General features: G+C 48.0%; 1 protein-coding gene across 1 annotated transcript in view; it reads right to left on the minus strand.

Annotated features, from left to right (window-relative positions):
- Window positions 1-324: 324 nt before the first annotated feature.
- LOC310873858 (alpha-1,3-mannosyl-glycoprotein 4-beta-N-acetylglucosaminyltransferase B-like) overlaps window positions 325-22,082 on the minus strand; it is a gene marked incomplete at its 3' end in the record, with an annotated part of 59,919 nt that continues 38,161 nt past the window's right edge. The window contains exons 8-14 of the mRNA XM_083786409.1: window positions 18,446-18,560; window positions 17,109-17,239; window positions 16,893-17,000; window positions 12,298-12,494; window positions 8,044-8,122; window positions 2,445-2,524; window positions 325-331 (exon numbers count right to left, since the gene is read on the minus strand). Coding sequence (XP_083642535.1) covers window positions 325-331; window positions 2,445-2,524; window positions 8,044-8,122; window positions 12,298-12,494; window positions 16,893-17,000; window positions 17,109-17,239; window positions 18,446-18,560 — 717 coding nt within the window. The remainder of the gene's footprint in view (window positions 332-2,444; window positions 2,525-8,043; window positions 8,123-12,297; window positions 12,495-16,892; window positions 17,001-17,108; window positions 17,240-18,445; window positions 18,561-22,082) is intronic.

The following is a 22,082-nucleotide window of genomic DNA, read 5'->3' on the forward strand; positions in this document are numbered from 1 at the left end:
TATCACCACCTGAAACATGACATCACTGTTACAATACCACCATATCTAACACCACCTGAAACATGACATCACTGTTACAATACCACCATATCTAACACCACCTGAAACATGACATCACTGTTACAATACCACCATATCTAACACCACCTGAAACATGACATCACTGTTACAATACCACCATATCTATAACCACCTGAAACATGACATCACTGTTACAATACCACCATATCTATCACCACCTGAAACATGACATCACTGTTACAATACCACCATATCTATCACCACCTGAAACATGACATCACTGTTACAATACCACCATATCTATCACCACCTGGAACATGACATCACTGTTACAATACCACCATATCTAACACCACCTGAAACATGACATCACTGTTACAATACCACCATATCTATCACCACCTGAAACATGACATCACTGTTACAATACCACCATATCTATCACCACCTGAAACATGACATCACTGTTACAATACCACCATATCTAACACCACCTGAAACATGACATCACTGTTACAATACCACCATATCTAACACCACCTGAAACATGACATCACTGTTACAATACCACCATATCTAACACCACCTGAAACATGACATCACTGTTACAATACCACCATATCTATCACCACCTGAAACATGACATCACTGTTACAATACCACCATATCTAAACCCACCTGAAACATGACATCACTGTTACAATACCACCATATCTAACACCACCTGAAACATGACATCACTGTTACAATACCACCATATCTATCACCACCTGAAACATGACATCACTGTTACAATACCACCATATCTAACACCACCTGAAACATGACATCACTGTTACAATACCACCATATCTAAAACCACCTGAAACATGACATCACTGTTACAATACCACCATATCTATCACCACCTGAAACATGACATCACTGTTACAATACCACCATATCTAACACCACCTGAAACATGACATCACTGTTACAATACCACCATATCTAAACCACCTGAAACATGACATCACTGTTACAATACCACCATATCTATCACCACCTGAAACATGACATCACTGTTACAATACCACCATATCTAACACCACCTGAAACATGACATCACTGTTACAATACCACCATATCTAAAACCACCTGAAACATGACATCACTGTTACAATACCACCATATCTAAACCCACCTGAAACATGACATCACTGTTACAATACCACCATATCTAACACCACCTGAAACATGACATCACTGTTACAATACCACCATATCTAACACCACCTGAAACATGACATCACTGTTACAATACCACCATATCTAACACCACCTGAAACATGACATCACTGTTACAATACCACCATATCTAAACCACCTGAAACATGACATCACTGTTACAATACCACCATATCTAACACCACCTGAAACATGACATCACTGTTACAATACCACCATATCTAACACCACCTGAAACATGACATCACTGTTACAATACCACCATATCTATCACCACCTGAAACATGACATCACTGTTACAATACCACCATATCTAACACCACCTGAAACATGACATCACTGTTACAATACCACCATATCTATCACCACCTGAAACATGACATCACTGTTACAATACCACCATATCTAAAACCACCTGAAACATGACATCACTGTTACAATACCACCATATCTAACACCACCTGAAACATGACATCACTGTTACAATACCACCATATCTATCACCACCTGAAACATGACATCACTGTTACAATACCACCATATCTAACACCACCTGAAACATGACATCACTGTTACAATACCACCATATCTAACACCACCTGAAACATGACATCACTGTTACAATACCACCATATCTATCACCACCTGAAACATGACATCACTGTTACAATACCACCATATCTATCACCACCTGAAACATGACATCACTGTTACAATACCACCATATCTAACACCACCTGAAACATGACATCACTGTTACAATACCACCATATCTAAACCACCTGAAACATGACATCATTGGCTCACTGTTAAAACCCCGAGATCAGATTCTAAAAAATGTATGTTTGAAAATGACAGTTTTCTGATAAAGCTGTGTTTCTATGTCAGTCGTTATTCGGGTTTTCAGAAAATAGCAGATCTACGAAACTCATAGCACAGTGGTAAAAACGTAAAACGTATAATTGCATTGTATGTAGTCATAGCACGTCATAGTACATATGTATAGCATAGTAGTATAGATGTATAGATATATTCCACTGTTACTTTCTTAGCTTACGCATGTTTCATGATAAATGCTTTTTATGTGATTTTATGTGATGTATGATGCTTTTTTGTTCTTGCTTAATGTAAGTCGCTCTGGATTAAGAGCGTCTGATAAACGCCTAATTTGTAAAATGTAAATTGTGAATTGTAACGTACCGACAACAATGAAGCCGTCCCGCGTCACCGTGTAGCGCGGAGTCGAACCGTCACCCGGCTGGAGTCTCAGCGAGCTCTGCATGGAAACCAACAGCTCGGTTACAACACCTGGTTCCTTCACGTCAAGCACGCCCATATATAGAGCGTCGCAGAGCCCCTCCCCCTTTCAGAACGACGAGTGGCCCAGGAAATTAAATCGCAATGCATTTGGACCATAAAGGCACTTCTTTAAAGGTTTTATGACATTTATTTTCATTTATTTTTCTTTTTCTTTTTATGACCTCAATTACACCCAAAAAACCTGAACTTTGAACATTCAGTGGATTTTCTGTGGCCTGAAGTTTTCTTTGGGTTTTTTTTGGGCCTTTTGAGCTACAATGAAAACAGGCAACACAGTGAAACAGTGACATCTGCTGGCAAATCCCATTGACATATATGGGATTTGCAGGGTCTGACATCACTTACTGCCGGCAAATCAGAGCACCTGTTTGAGCCAGAAAACCACAGATCACAGAAAATCTACTGAATGTTAAAAGTTCATGTTTTTTGGGTGCAATTGAGATTAGAAAACCTAAAAAAAAAAAAGAACAATTCCAAAACTTTTTTTTTAATGTCACAATCCCTTTAAATTATTAATTTAAAGACCGTTTAAGCGTCGTACACCAGCTCAGTGGCCTTGTGGTTAGAGTGTCCGCCCTGAGACTGGGAGGTCGGGGGTTCGATCCCCGGCCGGGTCATACCAAAGACTGTAAAAATGGGGGTAAAATGGGGGTAAGTCCCTGCTTGACACGGTTGGAGGGTTGGATTGTCCCTGCGACATGCTAGCGTCATGTCCAGGGGGTGTACTTGTACATCAAGCTGCCTCACGCTACAGAAACAGGAGATAGGCTCCTGCCCCTATGGGCCTCATGGCTACAGAAACAGGAGACAGGCTCCTGTCCTATGGGCCTCATGGCTACAGAAACAGGAGACAGGCTCCTGCCCCTATGGGCCTCATGGCTACAGAAACAGGAGACAGGCTCCTGTCCTATGGGCCTCATGGCTACAGAAACAGGAGATAGGCTCCTGCCCCTATGGGCCTCATGGCTACAGAAACAGGAGATAGGCTCCTGCCCCTATGGGCCTCATGGCTACAGAAACAGGAGATAGGCTCCTGCCCCTATGGGCCTCATGGCTCGGCAAGGCTACTTTTTTACTTTTTACTTAAGCGTCGTACGAAGCCAACTCTTGTCGTGACAAATCATGACAACGCACACGATATTTTGGACCAAACAAAGAAGAAAAAAAACGGCAGTTCATTACAACACCTTTTTTGTTGTTTTTCTTCTTTGTAATTATTTGTTTGGTCCAAAATATTGTGTGTGTGTTGTTATGATTTGTCACGACAAGAGTTGGCTTCGTACGACGCCTAAAAGATCTTTAAATAAATACTTTAAGAAATGCCTATGGGACAAACGCATTGTGATTCGTCTCCTGGGCCACTCGTAGTTCTGAAAGGGGGAGGGACTGCGACGCTCTGTAGACACTCATTAGGACCCACTGGTCCGATCCAGTGGCCTGGTTAACCCATTCTGACCTGAGATCAGATTCATACGAGGTTTCCACTGGACACACATTGGTCTGATTGACCCATTCTGACCTGAGATCAGATTCAAAAAAATGTCAGTGATTCTTAGATTTTTCAAAAATAGCAGACCTACAAGCTCGTATCGCGCCACTCGGTGGCGCGATATGAGCTTGTAGATCTGCTATTTTTCAATATCTAAAGCATAACATAATGCTAACACCAAAATGGGTGCCCGATCAGAATGGGTTAATAAACCAGACCGAATCAGCCGTTGGCAAAAAAGAAATTGCCTGCCGGCGGATTACGGTCTGGAGAGGCTCAATTGTACGCCCATTTCCAACACCAGAGAAATGGGGCGGCCAATCGGGACACGGTATGCAATATGGGCGGGCTTTGGTACAGTGACTTTCAATGCTTGAGACCTTTGACTGACAGTAGCTCTGACCAATTGCGTCAAAGAGAAAATGTTTCAACCCGCCCCCCCCCTGGAAATCAAATCCATGCTGAGCCTCCCCAGACTAATATCCCGCGGTCCGTGTGATATTAGTCTGGTTTATTAACCAGGCTAAGTTCGCCGGCCACTAGCGCTACAGAGCTGACAATGAGGTTATATCTTCTCTTCGTTGTGTGTGTGCAACATGTGGTTTTAGATATTTTACAGTGTCCCTGAAGTCACGGACACTGGGCTCACTCACTTCCTGGAATACATGTCTCAGTAAGACAGCCCCCCCCCCCCCCCCCCCCCTCAACCACAAGAAGGAGCAGTGCACCAAAGCATTATGGGAATTGTAGTCCAGGAAGTGAGTGAGCCCAGTGTCGATGACATCAGAGACACTGGGCTCACTGCTAAAATGTAAAATATCTAAAACCACACATTACACACATAAAGACCCCCAAGGAAAGTCTTCTAAATCTCCCAAACAATGTCAAACATTTTTTTTTTTTTATCTATGACACACACACACACACACACACACACACACACACACACAGTGTGGGCTGGTCAAACATTGTCAGAGTGTGGCAGCCGACACCCTGAGGAGGTATGCCTATGGGCTATAGTTCCAAACATTGGAACTATCCCATTGAGACAAAGAGGGGTGCCTATGGGCTATAGTTCCAAACATTGGAACTATCCCATTGAGACAAAGCGGGGTGCCTATGGGCTATAGTTCCACACATTGGAACTATCCCATTGAGACAAAGCGGGGTGCCTATGGGCTATAGTTCCACACATTGGAACTATCCCATTGAGACAAAGCGGGGTGCTATGGGCTATAGTTCCAAAATTGGAACTATCCCATTGAGACAAAGCGTGGTGCTATGGCGCTATAGTTCCACACATTGGAACTATCCCATTGAGACAAAGCGGGGTGCTATGGGCTATAGTTCCACACATTGGAACTATCCCATTGAGACAAAGCGGGGTGCTATGGGCTATAGTTCCACACATTGGAACTATCCCATTGAGACAAAGCGGGGTGCTATATGGGCTATAGTTCCACACATTGGAACTATCCCATTGAGACAAAGCGGGGTGCTATGGGCTATAGTTCCACACATTGGAACTATCCCTGCATTGAGACAAAGCGGGGTGCCTATGGGCTATAGTTCCACACATTGGAACTATCCCATTGAGACAAAGCGGGGTGCTATGGGCTATAGTTCCACACATTGGAACTATCCCATTGAGACAAAGCGGGGTGCTATGGGCTATAGTTCCACACATTGGAACTATCCCATTGAGACAAAGCGGGGTGCTATGGGCTATAGTTCCACACATTGGAACTATCCCATTGAGACAAAGCGGGGTGCTATGGGCTATAGTTCCACACATTGGAACTATCCCATTGAGACAAAGCGGGGTGCCTATGGGATATAGTTCCAAACATTGGAACTATCCCATTGAGACAAAGCGGGGTGCTATGGGCTATAGTTCCAAACATTGGAACTATCCCATTGAGACAAAGCGGGGTGCTATGGGCTATAGTTCCAAACATTGGAACTATCCCATTGAGACAAAGCGGGGTGCTATGGGCTATAGTTCCAAACATTGGAACTATCCCATTGAGACAAAGCGGGGTGCTATGGGCTATAGTTCCACACATTGGAACTATCCCATTGAGACAAAGCGGGGTGCCTATGGGCTATAGTTCCAAACATTGGAACTATCCCATTGAGACAAAGCGGGGTGCCTATGGGCTATAGTTCCACACATTGGAACTATCCCATTGAGACAAAGTGGGGTGCTATGGGCTATAGTTCCAAACATTGGAACTATCCCATTGAGACAAAGCGAGTGCCTATGGGCTATATAGTTCCACACATTGGAACTATCCCATTGAGACAAAGCGGGTGCTATGGGCTATAGTTCCACACATTGGAACTATCCCATTGAGACAAAGCGGGGTGCTATGGGCTATAGTTCCAAACATTGGAACTATCCCATTGAGACAAAGCGGGTGCTATATGGGCTATAGTTCCACACTATGGAACTATCCCATTGAGACAAAGCGGGGTGCTATGGGCTATAGTTCCAAAATTGGAACTATCCCATTGAGACAAAGCGGGGTGCTATGGGCTATAGTTCCACACATTGGAACTATCCCATTGAGACAAAGCGGGGTGCTATGGGCTATAGTTCCACACATTGGAACTATCCCATTGAGACAAAGCGGGGTGCTATGGGCTATAGTTCCACACATTGGAACTATCCCATTGAGACAAAGCGGGGTGCTATGGGCTATAGTTCCACACATTGGAACTATCCCATTGAGACAAAGCGGGGTGCCTATGGGATATAGTTCCAAACATTGGAACTATCCCATTGAGACAAAGCGGGGTGCTATGGGCTATAGTTCCAAACATTGGAACTATCCCATTGAGACAAAGCGGGGTGCTATGGGCTATAGTTCCAAACATTGGAACTATCCCATTGAGACAAAGCGGGGTGCTATGGGCTATAGTTCCAAACATTGGAACTATCCCATTGAGACAAAGCGGGGTGCCTATGGGCTATAGTTCCAAACATTGGAACTATCCCATTGAGACAAAGCGGGGTGCTATGGGCTATAGTTCCACACATTGGAACTATCCCATTGAGACAAAGCGTGGTGCTATGGCGCTATAGTTCCAAACATTGGAACTATCCCATTGAGACAAAGCGGGGTGCCTATGGGCTATAGTTCCAAACATTGGAACTATCCCATTGAGACAAAGCGGGTGCTATGGGCTATAGTTCCAAACATTGGAACTATCCCATTGAGACAAAGCGGGGTGCCTATGGGCTATAGTTCCAAACATTGGAACTATCCCATTGAGACAAAGCGGGGTGCTATGGGCTATAGTTCCACACATTGGAACTATCCCATTGAGACAAAGCGTGGTGCTATGGCGCTATAGTTCCACACATTGGAACTATCCCATTGAGACAAAGCGGGGTGCTATGGGCTATAGTTCCACACATTGGAACTATCCCATTGAGACAAAGCGGGGTGCCATGGGCTATAGTTCCACACATTGGAACTATCCCATTGAGACAAAGCGGGGTGCTATGGGCTATAGTTCCACACATTGGAACTATCCCATTGAGACAAAGAGGGGTGCTGTGGGCTATAGTTCCAAACATTGGAACTATCCCATTGAGACAAAGCGGGGTGCCATGGGCTATAGTTCCAAACATTGGAACGGTGACACGCGCACACACACACACACGCACACACACACACAGCGTATCTGTTTACGCATTCTCATATGTAACCATTCCATGACTAACTGGCCTTCATTTACACGCAGGTGTGTGTGCGTGTGTGAGAGAGACAGGCTTTCATTTACACTCAGCCATGATGTGATTGGGGGTGTTGGGTGACACGTAGTCTGTGCGTGCACACACACACACACACACACACACACACACACACACACACACACACACACACACACACACACACACACACACACACACACACACACACACACACACACACACACACACACACACACACACACACACAGTGTAATTAACTCACGTTGCTAGGCAACACCTCCAGCGTGGTGTTGTAGAAGCGATCTGTGTGAGTCTCGATGTTCCCGCTCCGGAAGACGTACCTGGATTACATTACAGAGATTACCGGATTACATTACAGAGATTACCGGATTACATTACAGAGATTACCGGATTACATTACAGAGTAACAAAAACATATTCAGGATTTCAATTCAAAAATAGTAAAAAATAGCCCGTTTAATTTCAAGGACCCCCCCCCCCACAGTTTGACATGCATTAGCTGTTAGTCTACGGACCCCCCATTTAATGGCATTTTTCTTTTATATATATATATATATTTTATCCCACGATTTTGTAACCCATTTTCCACCCCTGTGTCAATCATCTAATGTGATCCTGGGCTCTACACACCCTCCACCAACCTAGTCCCCATATATGGGGGACAAGGGGAGACCAACCTAGTCCCCATATATGGGAGACAAGGGGAGACCAACCTAGTCCCCATATATGGGGGACAAGGGGAGACCAACCTAGTCCCCATATATGGGGGACAAGGGGAGACCAACGGACTTGAACTCATGCTTCCTTCATGCCTGTCCAAGTTGCTCCTTTACACCTGACAGGGGGGAGTTTCCCTGGTTGGACGTAGCGCGTGGAAGGAACACGTTATTCCAACCAGTTCCTTTCGCCTCCATCAGGCATGTGAGGGTACCTACCCTAGGGGACACGGGGAGAACATGTGAGGGTATACCTACCCTAGGGGACACTGGGAGAACATGTGAGGATACCTACTCTAGGGGACACGGGGAGAACATGTGAGGGTACCTACCCTAGGGGACACGGGGAGAACATGTGAGGGTACCTACCCTAGGGGACACGGGGAGAACATGTGAGGATACCTACTCTAGGGGACACGGGGAGAACATGTGAGGGTACCTACCCTAGGGGACACGGGGAGAACATGTGAGGGTACCTACCCTAGGGGACACGGGGAGAACATGTGAGGGTACCTACCCTAGGGGACACGGGGAGAACATGTGAGGGTACCTACCCTAGGGGACACGGGGAGAACATGTGAGGGTACCTACCCTAGGGGACACGGGGAGAACATGTGAGGGTACCTACCCTAGGGGACACGGGGAGAACATGTGAGGGTACCTACCCTAGGGGACACGGGGAGAACATGTGAGGGTACCTACCCTAGGGGACACGGGGAGAACATGTGAGGGTACCTACCCTAGGGTACACGGGGAGAACATGTGAGGGTACCTACCCTAGGGGACACGGGGAGAACATGTGAGGGTATACCTACCCTAGGGGACACGGGGAGAACATGTGAGGGTACCCACCCTAGGGGACACGGGGAGAACATGTGAGGGTATCTACCCTAGGGGACACGGGGAGAACATGCAAACTCCACACAGAAAGGCCCTTTCGCCAACCCCGCCTTCGGGTATGGGCACTGATGACGCGGAGGAGGAAACACGCCGCCAGCACCCACAGCGCCCCGAGCGGGAATCGAACCCAGGACCAATGTTCCCCCTAACGTGCGCCCGTGCGCTCGCGCGCGCACATGGCCAAATGCTCTCGCGCACAACTGAAATCTGTCGCGCACAGACACCGACGCTGGTGTAAAAAAAAGTTTTCTTTAAAAGAAAAAGGTGTTCCCCCCGAGTATCATCTACATTACAGTAATAATACCTATCCTGAGTCGACATTTGCCCACACTTTATTTCTATTTACTTCACAGTTTATTTAGATTACACACACACACTGAGGCGAGGCGGTACAGGTCTCCTCCCCTCCTTTTTTTACTCTTTGCTCTCCTCTCCTCTCCTCCTGTGTATACTGCGCCCAGTGCGCCGTCTGAGCGGCGAGTGAGGACCTTATGTGGAGACGTAAGGAGCAGCAGCACTGCACTGCAGTCAGTCAGTGTGTGAAACCCCAAGAACCAGATAAGATCACGTTGCGCCTTGGACCCGTGCGTTGATGGGACATTCAGATTTAAAAGGCGAACGGATGGAAGTGCGGCTGTGCGCAACAAGGAGAGGGGGAATAACGTTAGCTTCGCATTAGCTGGTTAGCTAACGTTGTTATCACTACAGCACAACAAGCCTCCGCAGTCCAGTGTACTTGTGAATGAAACAACATGTGGAAGTTAACATTAATCACTAGCGGTCTAGTCCCATATGGAACCTCTCTCTGTAATTATCCAATCTGTTAATACAGCTTTCTTCAATCAATCAATCAATCCCTCTGCTATGTAGAGCTACATATAATAATAGCTCATATCTGGCGTAGTAGGGGCTGTTGACGTTCGACAATCTGAGAAACTATAGGAGTTGACACACCAACAAACTCGGTCTTAGTGTGTGTGTGTGTGTGTGTGTGTGTGTGTGTGTGTGTGTGTGTGTGTGTGTGTGTGTGTGTGTGTGTGTGTCCCAATAAAGTTTACGGTTTCTCATGCCCCCCATGTAATGCACAATTGAGTACTGAGTAGACTATTCATATACCAGTCGTTCTCAACCCAGATGACAGTGAAGTGACAATTTAAGGACTTTTAAGACTTTTTATAATGCCTCAAAGGCTCTAAAAGAAAAAATACCATTACTGCATCAAAAGTAATCAGCAAACCATGCTATAAAAACTGGTCAAACTGGTGAAAATAGCCGAAAAAAAATCACACCTGTGTGAAGTGAGGGGCGCTCACTTCGCATTATCTAACGTTTGGATAGTTGGTGTCAAGGTGACGTATGTTTGCTCAGTAGTTGCTGATGTCTGCTCAGGAGGTTTGAGTGTTTGCTCAGACCGAAAACAATTAGAGGGAACATTGCCCAGGACCTTCTAGCTGTGAGGCGACAGCACTGCCCACTGTGCCACCGTGCCCCCTTTAATGGCATTTCTATCTCTGGGACCCCCAGAGATTCATATTGTAAAATCTATGTTCATTTTTACTACCACAGAGTTACAGACCCATAAGTAGGTCTAATGCAGGTCAAACTGGGGGTCCTTCAAATTAAACGGGTTGAGAATCACTGCTAGAGCCGTGAAAACCCCCTCTCATGGGGGTCCCTGGCATATCTTTACTAATGGGGGTCCCTGGCATATCTCTTCTAATGGGGGTCCCTGGCATATCTCTTCTAATGGGGGTCCCTGGCATATCTTTACTAATGGGGGTCCCTGGCATATCTCTTCTAATGGGGGTCCCTGGCATATCTCTTCTAATGGGGGTCCCTGGCATATCTCTTCTAATGGGGGTCCCTGGCATATCTTTACTAATGGGGGGTCCCTGGCATATCTCTTCTAATGGGGGTCCCTGGCATATCTTTACTAATGGGGGTCCCTGGCATATCTCTTCTAATGGGGGTCCCTGGCATATCTCTTCTAATGGGGGTCCCTGGCATATCTCTTCTAATGGGGGTCCCTGGCATATCTTTACTAATGGGGGTCCCTGGCATATCTTTACTAATGGGGGTCCCTGGCATATCTTTACTAATGGGGGTCCCTGGCATATCTCTTCTAATGGAGGTCCCTGGCATGTCTCTTCTAATGGGGGTCCCTGGCATATCTCTTCTAATGGAGGTCCCTGGCATGTCTCTTCTAATGGGGGTCCCTGGCATATCTCTTCTAATGGGGGTCCCTGGCATATCTTTACTAATGGGGGGTCCCTGGCATATCTCTTCTAATGGGGGTCCCTGGCATATCTCTTCTAATGGGGGTCCCTGGCATATCTCTTCTAATGGGGGTCCCTGGCATATCTTTACTAATGGGGGTCCCTGGCATATCTTTACTAATGGGGGTCCCTGGCATATCTTTACTAATGGGGGTCCCTGGCATATCTCTTCTAATGGAGGTCCCTGGCATGTCTCTTCTAATGGGGGTCCCTGGCATGTCTCTTCTAATGGGGGTCCCTGGCATATCTCTTCTAATGGGGGTCCCTGGCATATCTCTTCTAATGGGGGTCCCTGGCATATCTCTTCTAATGGGGGTCCCTGGCATATCTCTTCTAATGGGGGTCCCTACAATTACAATTTACAATTTAGGCATTTATCAGACGCTCTTAATCCAGAGCGACTTACATTAAGCAAGAACAAAAGCATGGGAATACATCACATAAAAGCATTTATCATGAAACATGCGTAAGCTAAGAACGTAACAGTGGAATATCTATATAATGAATATAATGCTTGTGCGTGCTTGTGCGTGTGTGCGTGCGTGCGTGCGTGCGTGCGTGCGTGCGTGCGTGTGTGTGTGTGTGTGTGTGTGTCACACTGACCCGGTAACGTGTGCGGGCTGGGTGAAGTGGACCAGCAGGTGGTCTCCCCCCAGGGGGCTCAGAGCCCAGTAGAAGTCCAGGCCGCGGTAGGCCCGGTCCAGGCTGTGTTGGAGGTAGTGGGTCATGGTGCTGTCCACCCGGGCCGTGGGGTTGTTGGGGTGCGGCTGGAACAGGCTCTGCTTCCCAAAGTCCTTGTCCTGGGAGGGACACACGGCCACACACACACACAGAGACACACACACACGCACAGAGACGCACAGAGACACACACGCACGCACAGAGACACACACGCACACACAGAGACACACACGCACACACAGAGACGCACACGCACACACAGAGACGCACACGCACACACAGAGAAACACACGCACACACAGAGACACACACGCACACACAGAGACGCACACGCACACACAGAGACACACACGCACACACAGAGATGCACACGCACGCACAGAGACACACACACACGCACAGAGACACACACGCACACACAGAGATGCACACGCACACACAGAGACATGGCATAGTGTCAACCCCTTCCTTACCCCTGTGTGGGATCGGTGGTTAGACTGGCATAGTGTCGACCCCTTACCCCTGTGTGGGATCACTGGTTAGACTGGCATAGTGTCAACCCCTTCCTTACCCCTGTGTGGGATCGGTGGTTAGACTGGCATAGTGTCGACCCCTTACCCCTGTGTGGGATCGGTGGTTAGACTGGCATAGTGTCAACCCCCTTACCCCTGTGTGGGATCACTGGTTACTGGTTAGACTGGCATAGTGTCGACCCCTTACCCCTGTGTGGGATCACTGGTTAGACTGGCATAGTGTCAACCCCTTCCTTACCCCTGTGTGGGATCGGTGGTTAGACTGGCATAGTGTTAACCCCTTCCTTACCCCTGTGTGGGATCGGTGGTTAGACTGGCATAGTGTCAACCCCTTCCTTACCCCTGTGTGGGATCACTGGTTAGACTGGCATAGTGTCGACCCCTTACCCCTGTGTGGGATCACTGGTTAGACTGGCATAGTGTCGACCCCTTACCCCTGTGTGGGATCACTGGTTAGACTGGCATAGTGTCAACCCCTTCCTTACCCCTGTGTGGGATCGGTGGTTAGACTGGCATAGTGTCGACCCCTTACCCCTGTGTGGGATCACTGGTTAGACTGGCATAGTGTCAACCCCTTCCTTACCCCTGTGTGGGATCGGTGGTTAGACTGGCATAGTGTCGACCCCTTACCCCTGTGTGGGATCACTGGTTAGACTGGCATAGTGTCAACCCCTTCCTTACCCCTGTGTGGGATCACTGGTTAGACTGGCATAGTGTCAACCCCTTACCCCTGTGTGGGATCACTGGTTAGACTGGCATAGTGTCAACCCCTTCCTTACCCCTGTGTGGGATCACTGGTTAGACTGGCATAGTGTTAACCCCTTAATTCCTTACCCCTGTGTGGGATCACTGGTTAGACTGGCATAGTTTCGACCCCTTACCCCTGTGTGGGATCGCTGGTTAGACTGGCATAGTGTCGACCCCTTACCCCTGTGTGGGATCGCTGGTTAGACTGGCATAGTGTCAACCCCTTCCTTACCCCTGTGTGGGATCACTGGTTAGACTGGCATAGTGTCGACCCCTTACCCCTGTGTGGGATCACTGGTTAGACTGGCATAGTGTCGACCCCTTACCCCTGTGTGGGATCGCTGGTTAGACTGGCATAGTGTCGACCCCTTACCCCTGTGTGGGATCACTGGTTAGACTGGCATAGTGTCAACCCCCTTACCCCTGTGTGGGATCACTGGTTACTGGTTAGACTGGCATAGTGTCGGCCCCTTACCCCTGTGTGGGATCACTGGTTAGACTGGCATAGTGTCAACCCCTTCCTTACCCCTGTGTGGGATCAGTGGTTAGACTGGCATAGTGTCGACCCCTTACCCCTGTGTGGGATCACTGGTTAGACTGGCATAGTGTCGGCCCCTTACCCCTGTGTGGGATCACTGGTTAGACTGGCATAGTGTCAACCCCTTACCCCTGTGTGGGATCACTGGTTAGACTGGCATAGTGTCAACCCCTTACCCCTGTGTCGGATCACTGGTTAGACTGGCATAGTGTCAACCCCCTTACCCCTGTGTCGGATCGGTGGTTAGACTGGCATAGTGTCAACCCCTTACCCCTGTGTCGGATCACTGGTTAGACTGGCATAGTGTCAACCCCCTTACCCCTGTGTCGGATCGGTGGTTAGACTGGCATAGTGTCAACCCCTTACCCCTGTGTGGGATCACTGGTTAGACTGGCATAGTGTCGACCCCTTACCCCTGTGTGGGATCGGTGGTTAGACTGGCATAGTGTCGACCCCTTACCCCTGTGTGGGATCACTGGTTAGACTGGCATAGTGTCGACCCCTTACCCCTGTGTGGGATCACTGGTTAGACTGGCATAGTGTCGACCCCTTACCCCTGTGTGGGATCACTGGTTAGACTGGCATAGTGTCGACCCCTTACCCCTGTGTGGGATCGGTGGTTAGACTGGCATAGTGTCGACCCCTTACCCCTGTGTCGGATCGGTGGATAGACTGGCATAGTGTCGACCCCTTACCCCTGTGTGGGATCACTGGTTAGACTGGCATAGTGTCAACCCCTTACCCCTGTGTGGGATCACTGGTTAGACTGGCATAGTGTCGACCCCTTACCCCTGTGTCGGATCGGTGGTTAGACTGGCATAGTGTCAACCCCTTCCTTACCCCTGTGTGGGATCACTGGTTAGACTGGCATAGTGTCAACCCCTTACCCCTGTGTGGGATCGCTGGTTAGACTGGCATAGTGTCAACCCCTTACCCCTGTGTGGGATCACTGGTTAGACTGGCATAGTGTCAACCCCTTACCCCTGTGTGGGATCGCTGGTTAGACTGGCATAGTGTCGACCCCTTACCCCTGTGTGGGATCACTGGTTAGACTGGCATAGTGTCAACCCCTTCCTTACCCCTGTGTGGGATCACTGGTTAGACTGGCATAGTGTCGACCCCTTCCTTACCCCTGTGTGGGATCACTGGTTAGACTGGCATAGTGTCAACCCCTTCCTTACCCCTGTGTGGGATCGCTGGTTAGACTGGCATAGTGTCAACCCCTTACCCCTGTGTGGGATCGCTGGTTAGACTGGCATAGTGTCGACCCCTTCCTTACCCCTGTGTGGGATCACTGGTTAGACTGGCATAGTGTCGACCCCTTACCCCTGTGTGGGATCACTGGTTAGACTGGCATAGTGTCGACCCCTTACCCCTGTGTGGGATCACTGGTTAGACTGGCATAGTGTCGACCCCTTCCTTACCCCTGTGTGGGATCACTGGTTAGACTGGCATAGTGTCAACCCCTTACCCCTGTGTTGGATCGGTGGTTAGACTGGCATAGTGTCGACCCCTTACCCCTGTGTGGGATCACTGGTTAGACTGGCATAGTGTCGACCCCTTACCCCTGTGTGGGATCGCTGGTTAGACTGGCATAGTGTCGACCCCTTACCCCTGTGTGGGATCACTGGTTAGACTGGCATAGTGTCGACCCCTTACCCCTGTGTGGGATCACTGGTTAGACTGGCATAGTGTCGACCCCTTACCCCTGTGTGGGATCACTGGTTAGACTGGCATAGTGTTAACCCCTTCCTTACCCCTGTGTGGGATCGCTGGTTAGACTGGCATAGTGTTAACCCCTTCCTTACCCCTGTGTGGGATCGCTGGTTAGACTGGCATAGTGTCGACCCCTTACCCCTGTGTGGGATCGCTGGTTAGACTGGCATAGTGTCGACCCCTTACCCCTGTGTGGGATCGCTGGTTAGACTGGCATAGTGTTAACCCCTTCCTTACCCCTGTGTGGGATCGCTGGTTAGACTGGCATAGTGTCAACCCCTTACCCCTGTGTGGGATCGCTGGTTAGACTGGCATAGTGTCAACCCCTTACCCCTGTGTGGGATCACTGGTTAGACTGGCATATTTGCAGATACCGATATGACCCGATATGACCAAATAAGGGCTGATCCGATACTTTTCTGTTTTAGGTTGTTATTAGAGAAAGTAAAAGATGAGTGTTAAACTTTTTTCATTTGCTGCTTCCTTTTAGGGATTTTAGCTGTTTTTGACAGGGGGGCGGGGGCATTCGAGCATGGGACAAAATGTGTACATTTTATAGCAATTTATTTTTTTATCATTTACTATAGTCCTACTAGACCCCAAGAAATTACATCTGGCCACAAAAGATCACGGGATCTACTGAATGTGTCAAACTGACATATTGAGCCTATGACACACAGTGTGGCTTCCCCCCAGTAGGATACCTTCACATTCAGTAGATCCTGAGCTTGTAGGTCTGCTATTTTTGAAAAATCGAAGAGCGACTGACACAGAAACATAGCTTTTTCAGAACACTGCCAGGATGTAGAAGAACATTTATAGAATCTGATCTCAGGTCAGAATGGGTTAAGGAAAGGAAGCGAGGATGCATGTACTGTACCTTGAGGAAAGGAAGCAAGGATGCGTACTGTACCTTAAGGAAAGGAAGCGAGGATGTGTCTACTGTACCTTAAGGAAAGGAAGCGAGGATGCGTGTACCGTACCTTGAGGCGCTGCACCTTGCCAGCCAGGGACGAGTGGAGACCAACGTGTTGGAACAGGGAGGGCTTGTGGCGCAGTTTGAGACGGGCCTTCTGATTGGTGCAGTCTTTCTGCAGGAAAAACAACACCATGATGGGATCAACATTATTATTCCTTCTGTTTGAGCCGGGCCCCGTGATTGGTGCAGGCATTAATGTCTTGTGGTGGGGGGGACTCACCGCGTCCTTCTCGGGGTTGCAGGCCTTCACCCACAGGATGTGGTCGAGCAGCCAATCAATGGGCTTGTCTCGGTGGAACATCAGGAAGAACTGAGCCACCATGGGGAGGTCACGGGTTCGAAACACCTTCCCTGTGTCGGGGAGGACACACAGCAGAATGTTTTAACATAGAACACCGTCCCTGTGTCGGGGAGGACACACAGCAGAATGTTTTAACATAGAACACCGTCCCTGTGTCGGGGAGGACACACGCAGAATGTTTTAACATAGAACACCGTCCCTGTGTCGGGGAGGACACACGCAGAATGTTTTAACATAGAACACCGCCCCTGTGCCGGGGAGGACACAGGTAAAATGTTTTAACATAGAACACCGCCCCTGTGTCGGGGAGGACAACACAGGGGATGCAAAAAGGGTGAAGTGTCCCTTTAACACATCACAACCCATTCCCTGAGTGACAGGCGTCAGTGTTCACATTGAGACCCTGTCTGTCCCACATTGTGACTGACAGACATCAGTGTTCACATTGAGACCCTGTCTGTCCCACATTGTGACTGACAGGCATCAGTGTTCACATTGAGACCCTGTCTGTCCCACATTGTGACTGACAGGCATCAGTGTTCACATTGAGACCCTGTCTGTCCCACATTGTGACTGACAGACATCAGTGTTCACATTGAGACCCTGTCTGTCCCACATTGTGACTGACAGGCATCAGTGTTCACATTGAGACCCTGTCTGTCCCACATTGTGACTGACAGACATCAGGGTTCACATTGAGACCCTGTCTGTCCCACATTGTGACTGACAGACATCAGTGTTCACATTGAGACCCTGTCTGTCCCACATTGTGACTGACAGGCATCAGTGTTCACATTGAGACCCTGTCTGTCCCACATTGTGACTGACAGGCATCAGTGTTCACATTGAGACCCTGTCTGTCCCACATTGTGACTGACAGGCGTCAGTGTTCACATTGAGACCCTGTCTGTCCCACATTGTGACTGACAGACATCAGTGTTCACATTGAGACCCTGTCTGTCCCACATTGTGACTGACAGACATCAGTGTTCACATTGAGACCCTGTCTGTCCCACATTGTGACTGACAGGCGTCAGTGTTCACATTGAGACCCTGTCTGTCCCACATTGTGACTGACAGGCATCAGTGTTCACATTGAGACCCTGTCTGTCCCACATTGTGACTGACAGGCGTCAGTGTTCACATTGAGACCCTGTCTGTCCCTCATTGTGTTCAAATTGAGCGTGCGTGCGTGCGTGCGTGCGTGCGTGTGTGCGTGCGTGCGTGCGTGCGTGCGTGCGTGCGTGCGTGCGCACCTATGAATCCAAGCTGGGAGAACTCCAGGAAGAGCCAGGGCCCAGAGGCATGCTGGGTAACGTAGTTCGTCATGGTGCTGAAGTAATCCACCTTCGCCACGATGTCATCTTCTAGCTGAGATATAGAATGTATAGACAAACAACACACAGTTAATTTAGTTAGATGATTAGCTGTTGAAAAATAGCAGATCTACAAGCTCGTAGCGCGGCACCGAGTGCTAACGCTACGAGCTTGTAGGTCTGCTATTTTTCTGAAAAGAAAGTAATGAAAATATGGCACAAATTTGGAATATAATTATATCTTTTAACGTTTTTAACTCAAATCTTTGCTTCTGGGGGGGTACAACATATTTTCAGATGGGGGGGGGGGGGTACAACATATTTTCAGATGGGGGGGGGGGGGGGGGGGGGTACAACATATTTTCAGATGGGGGGGGGGGGGGGGGGGTACAACAAATTTTCAGATGGGGGTCGGCGGCCAAATACAGATAATTCTGGGGGTCTTTGACATTAAATGGTTTGAGATCCACCGACATAGAAACATGGGGGTTTTCAGAAAACCGTCATTTTGTTGAATTTATTATGATGTACATCAAAATAAAAGCATATGGGTACCACCAAGGCTATACATCAAAATAAAAGCCTGGGTACCACCAAGGCTATACATCAAAATAAAAGCCTGGGTACCACCAAGGCTATACATCAAAATAAAAGCCTGGGTACCACCAAGGCTATACATCAAAATAAAAGCATGGGTACCACCAAGGCTATACATCAAAATAAAAGCATATGGGTACGAGGCTCCGCCTGACCCAGTTAAAAAAGGACAGATGAATAATTAGCAACTAAAGTCTCGCCTAAGCCTGAAGCAAAGAAACATCTCATGTTTACAAAAAGCTCCAAGCTCATGCTCGCTCGCACGCACGCACGTGCACACACACACACACACACACACGCACACACACACACGCACACACACACACACATACACGCACACGCCTTTCTATTCACTACGTGCGGTGTCACCTTCCATAAGGAAGTTCCAGTTCATTGTCACTGGCAAAACAAAACGACATGCAGTGACGCTTACGGTCCAAACCTAGGTTCCAAGTCTGCACGCATGTGTGCGTGTGTGTGTGTGTTTGCGTGCGTGTCTCTCTGTGTATGTGCGTGCGTGTCTCTGTGTATGTGCGTGCGTGTCTCTGTGTATGTGCGTGCGTGTCTCTGTGTATGTGCGTGCGTGTCTCTGTGTATGTGCGTGCGTGTCTCTGTGTATGTGCGTGCGTGTCTCTGTGTATGTGCGTGCATGTCTCTGTGTATGTGCGTGCGTGTCTCTGTGTATGTGCGTGCGTGTCTCTCTGTGTATGTGCGTGCGTGTCTCTCTGTGTATGTGCGTGCGTGTCTCTCTGTGTATGTGCGTGCGTGTCTCTGTGTATGTGCGTGCGTGTCTCTGTGTATGTGCGTGCGTGTCTCTGTGTATGTGCGTGCGTGTCTCTCTGTGTATGTGCGTGCGTGTCTCTGTGTATGTGCGTGCGTGTCTCTCTGTGTATGTGCGTGCGTGTCTCTCTGTGTATGTGCGTGCGTGTCTCTCTGTGTATGTGCGTGCGTGTCTCTCTGTGTATGTGCGTGCGTGTCTCTGTGTATGTGCGTGCGTGTCTCTGTGTATGTGCGTGCGTGTCTCTCTGTGTATGTGCGTGCGTGTCTCTGTGTATGTGCGTGCGTGTCTCTGTGTATGTGCGTGCGTGTCTCTGTGTATGTGCGTGCGTGTCTCTCTGTGTATGTGCGTGCGTGTCTCTCTGTGTATGTGCGTGCGTGTCTCTCTGTGTATGTGCGTGCGTGTCTCTCTGTGTATGTGCGTGCGTGTCTCTGTGTATGTGCGTGCGTGTCTCTGTGTATGTGCGTGCGTGTCTCTGTGTATGTGCGTGCATGTCTCTCTGTGTATGTGTGTGCATGTCTCTCTGTGTATGTGCGTGCGTGTCTCTGTGTATGTGCGTGCGTGTCTCTGTGTATGTGCGTGCGTGTCTCTGTGTATGTGCGTGCGTGTCTCTGTGTATGTGCGTGCGTGTCTCTGTGTATGTGCGTGCATGTCTCTCTGTGTATGTGCGTGCGTGTCTCTCTGTGTATGTGCGTGCGTGTCTCTGTGTATGTGCGTGCGTGTCTCTGTGTATGTGCGTGCGTGTCTCTGTGTATGTGCGTGCATGTCTCTCTGTGTATGTGTGTGCATGTCTCTCTGTGTATGTGCGTGCGTGTCTCTGTGTATGTGCGTGCGTGTCTCTGTGTATGTGCGTGCGTGTCTCTGTGTATGTGCGTGCGTGTCTCTGTGTATGTAAAGTATATGAATATATTGTAGTAACAAAAAGCAGCTTCACTTAACCCATTCTGACCTGAGATCAGATTCATACGAGGTTTCCACTGGACACACACTGGTCTGATTAACCCATTCTGACCTGAGATCAGATTCATACGAGGTTTCCACTGGACACACACTGGTCTGATTAAACAGTAGTGTGTTGCCGATAGTTACCACTTAGCACTCTAACTACGTGTATGGATTTATTTATTTTTTAGGGGGGGCTAGTGTGTGATGTGAAATTTGAGCTGTAATCATATTCCATCATATTCAAGTGCTTTTGGAGATGAATGAGACAGACTCCATGCAGTCTCTTTCAGTAGCAGAGGCCTGCAGAGGGGAGCTGTGTGTGTCTGTGCCCAGGTGATGGTCGTTATTGATGCTCATTAATACATCAAGGAAGGCAATTATGTTTCTGCACTGTCAAATAGGTCTACGTCTATCCTAAGATGTTTAAATAGGTCTACATCTATCCTAAGATGTTTCTGCTCTGTCAAATAGGTCTACATCTATCCTAAGATGTTTATGCTCTGTCAAATAGGTCTACATCTATCCTAAGATGTTTCTGCTCTGTCAAATAGGTCTACATCTATCCTAAGATGTTTATGCTCTGTCAAATAGGTCTACATCTATCCTAAGATGTTTCTGCTCTGTCAAATAGGTCTACATCTATCCTATGATGTTTCTGCTCTGTCAAATAGGTCTACATCTATCCTAAGATATTTCTGCTCTGTCAAATAGGTCTACATCTATCCTAAGATGTTTCTGCACTGTCAAATAGGTCTACATCTATCCTAAGATGTTTCTGCTCTGTCAAATAGGTCTACATCTATCCTAAGATGTTTCTGCACTGTCAAATAGGTCTACATCTATCCTAAGATGTTTCTGCTCTGTCAAATATGTCTACATCTATCCTATGATGTTTCTGCTCTGTCAAATAGGTCTACATCTATCCTATGATGTTTCTGCTCTGTCAAATATGTCTACATCTATCCTAAGATGTTTCTGCACTGTCAAATAGGTTTACATCTATCCTAAGATGTTTCTGCTCTGTCAAATAGGTCTACATCTATCCTAAGATGTTTCTGCTCTGTCAAATAGGTCTACATCTATCCTAAGATGTTTCTGCTCTGTCAAATAGGTCTACATCTATCCTAAGATGTTTCTGCTCTGTCAAATAGGTCTACATCTATCCTATGATGTTTCTGCTCTGTCAAATAGGTCTACATCTATCCTAAGATGTTTCTGCACTGTCAAATAGGTCTACATCTATCCTAAGATATTTCT

This window comes from Protomyctophum parallelum (genome assembly GCF_964188405.1).
Source record: "Protomyctophum parallelum genome assembly, chromosome: 16".
Taxonomy (NCBI): domain Eukaryota; kingdom Metazoa; phylum Chordata; class Actinopteri; order Myctophiformes; family Myctophidae; genus Protomyctophum; species Protomyctophum parallelum.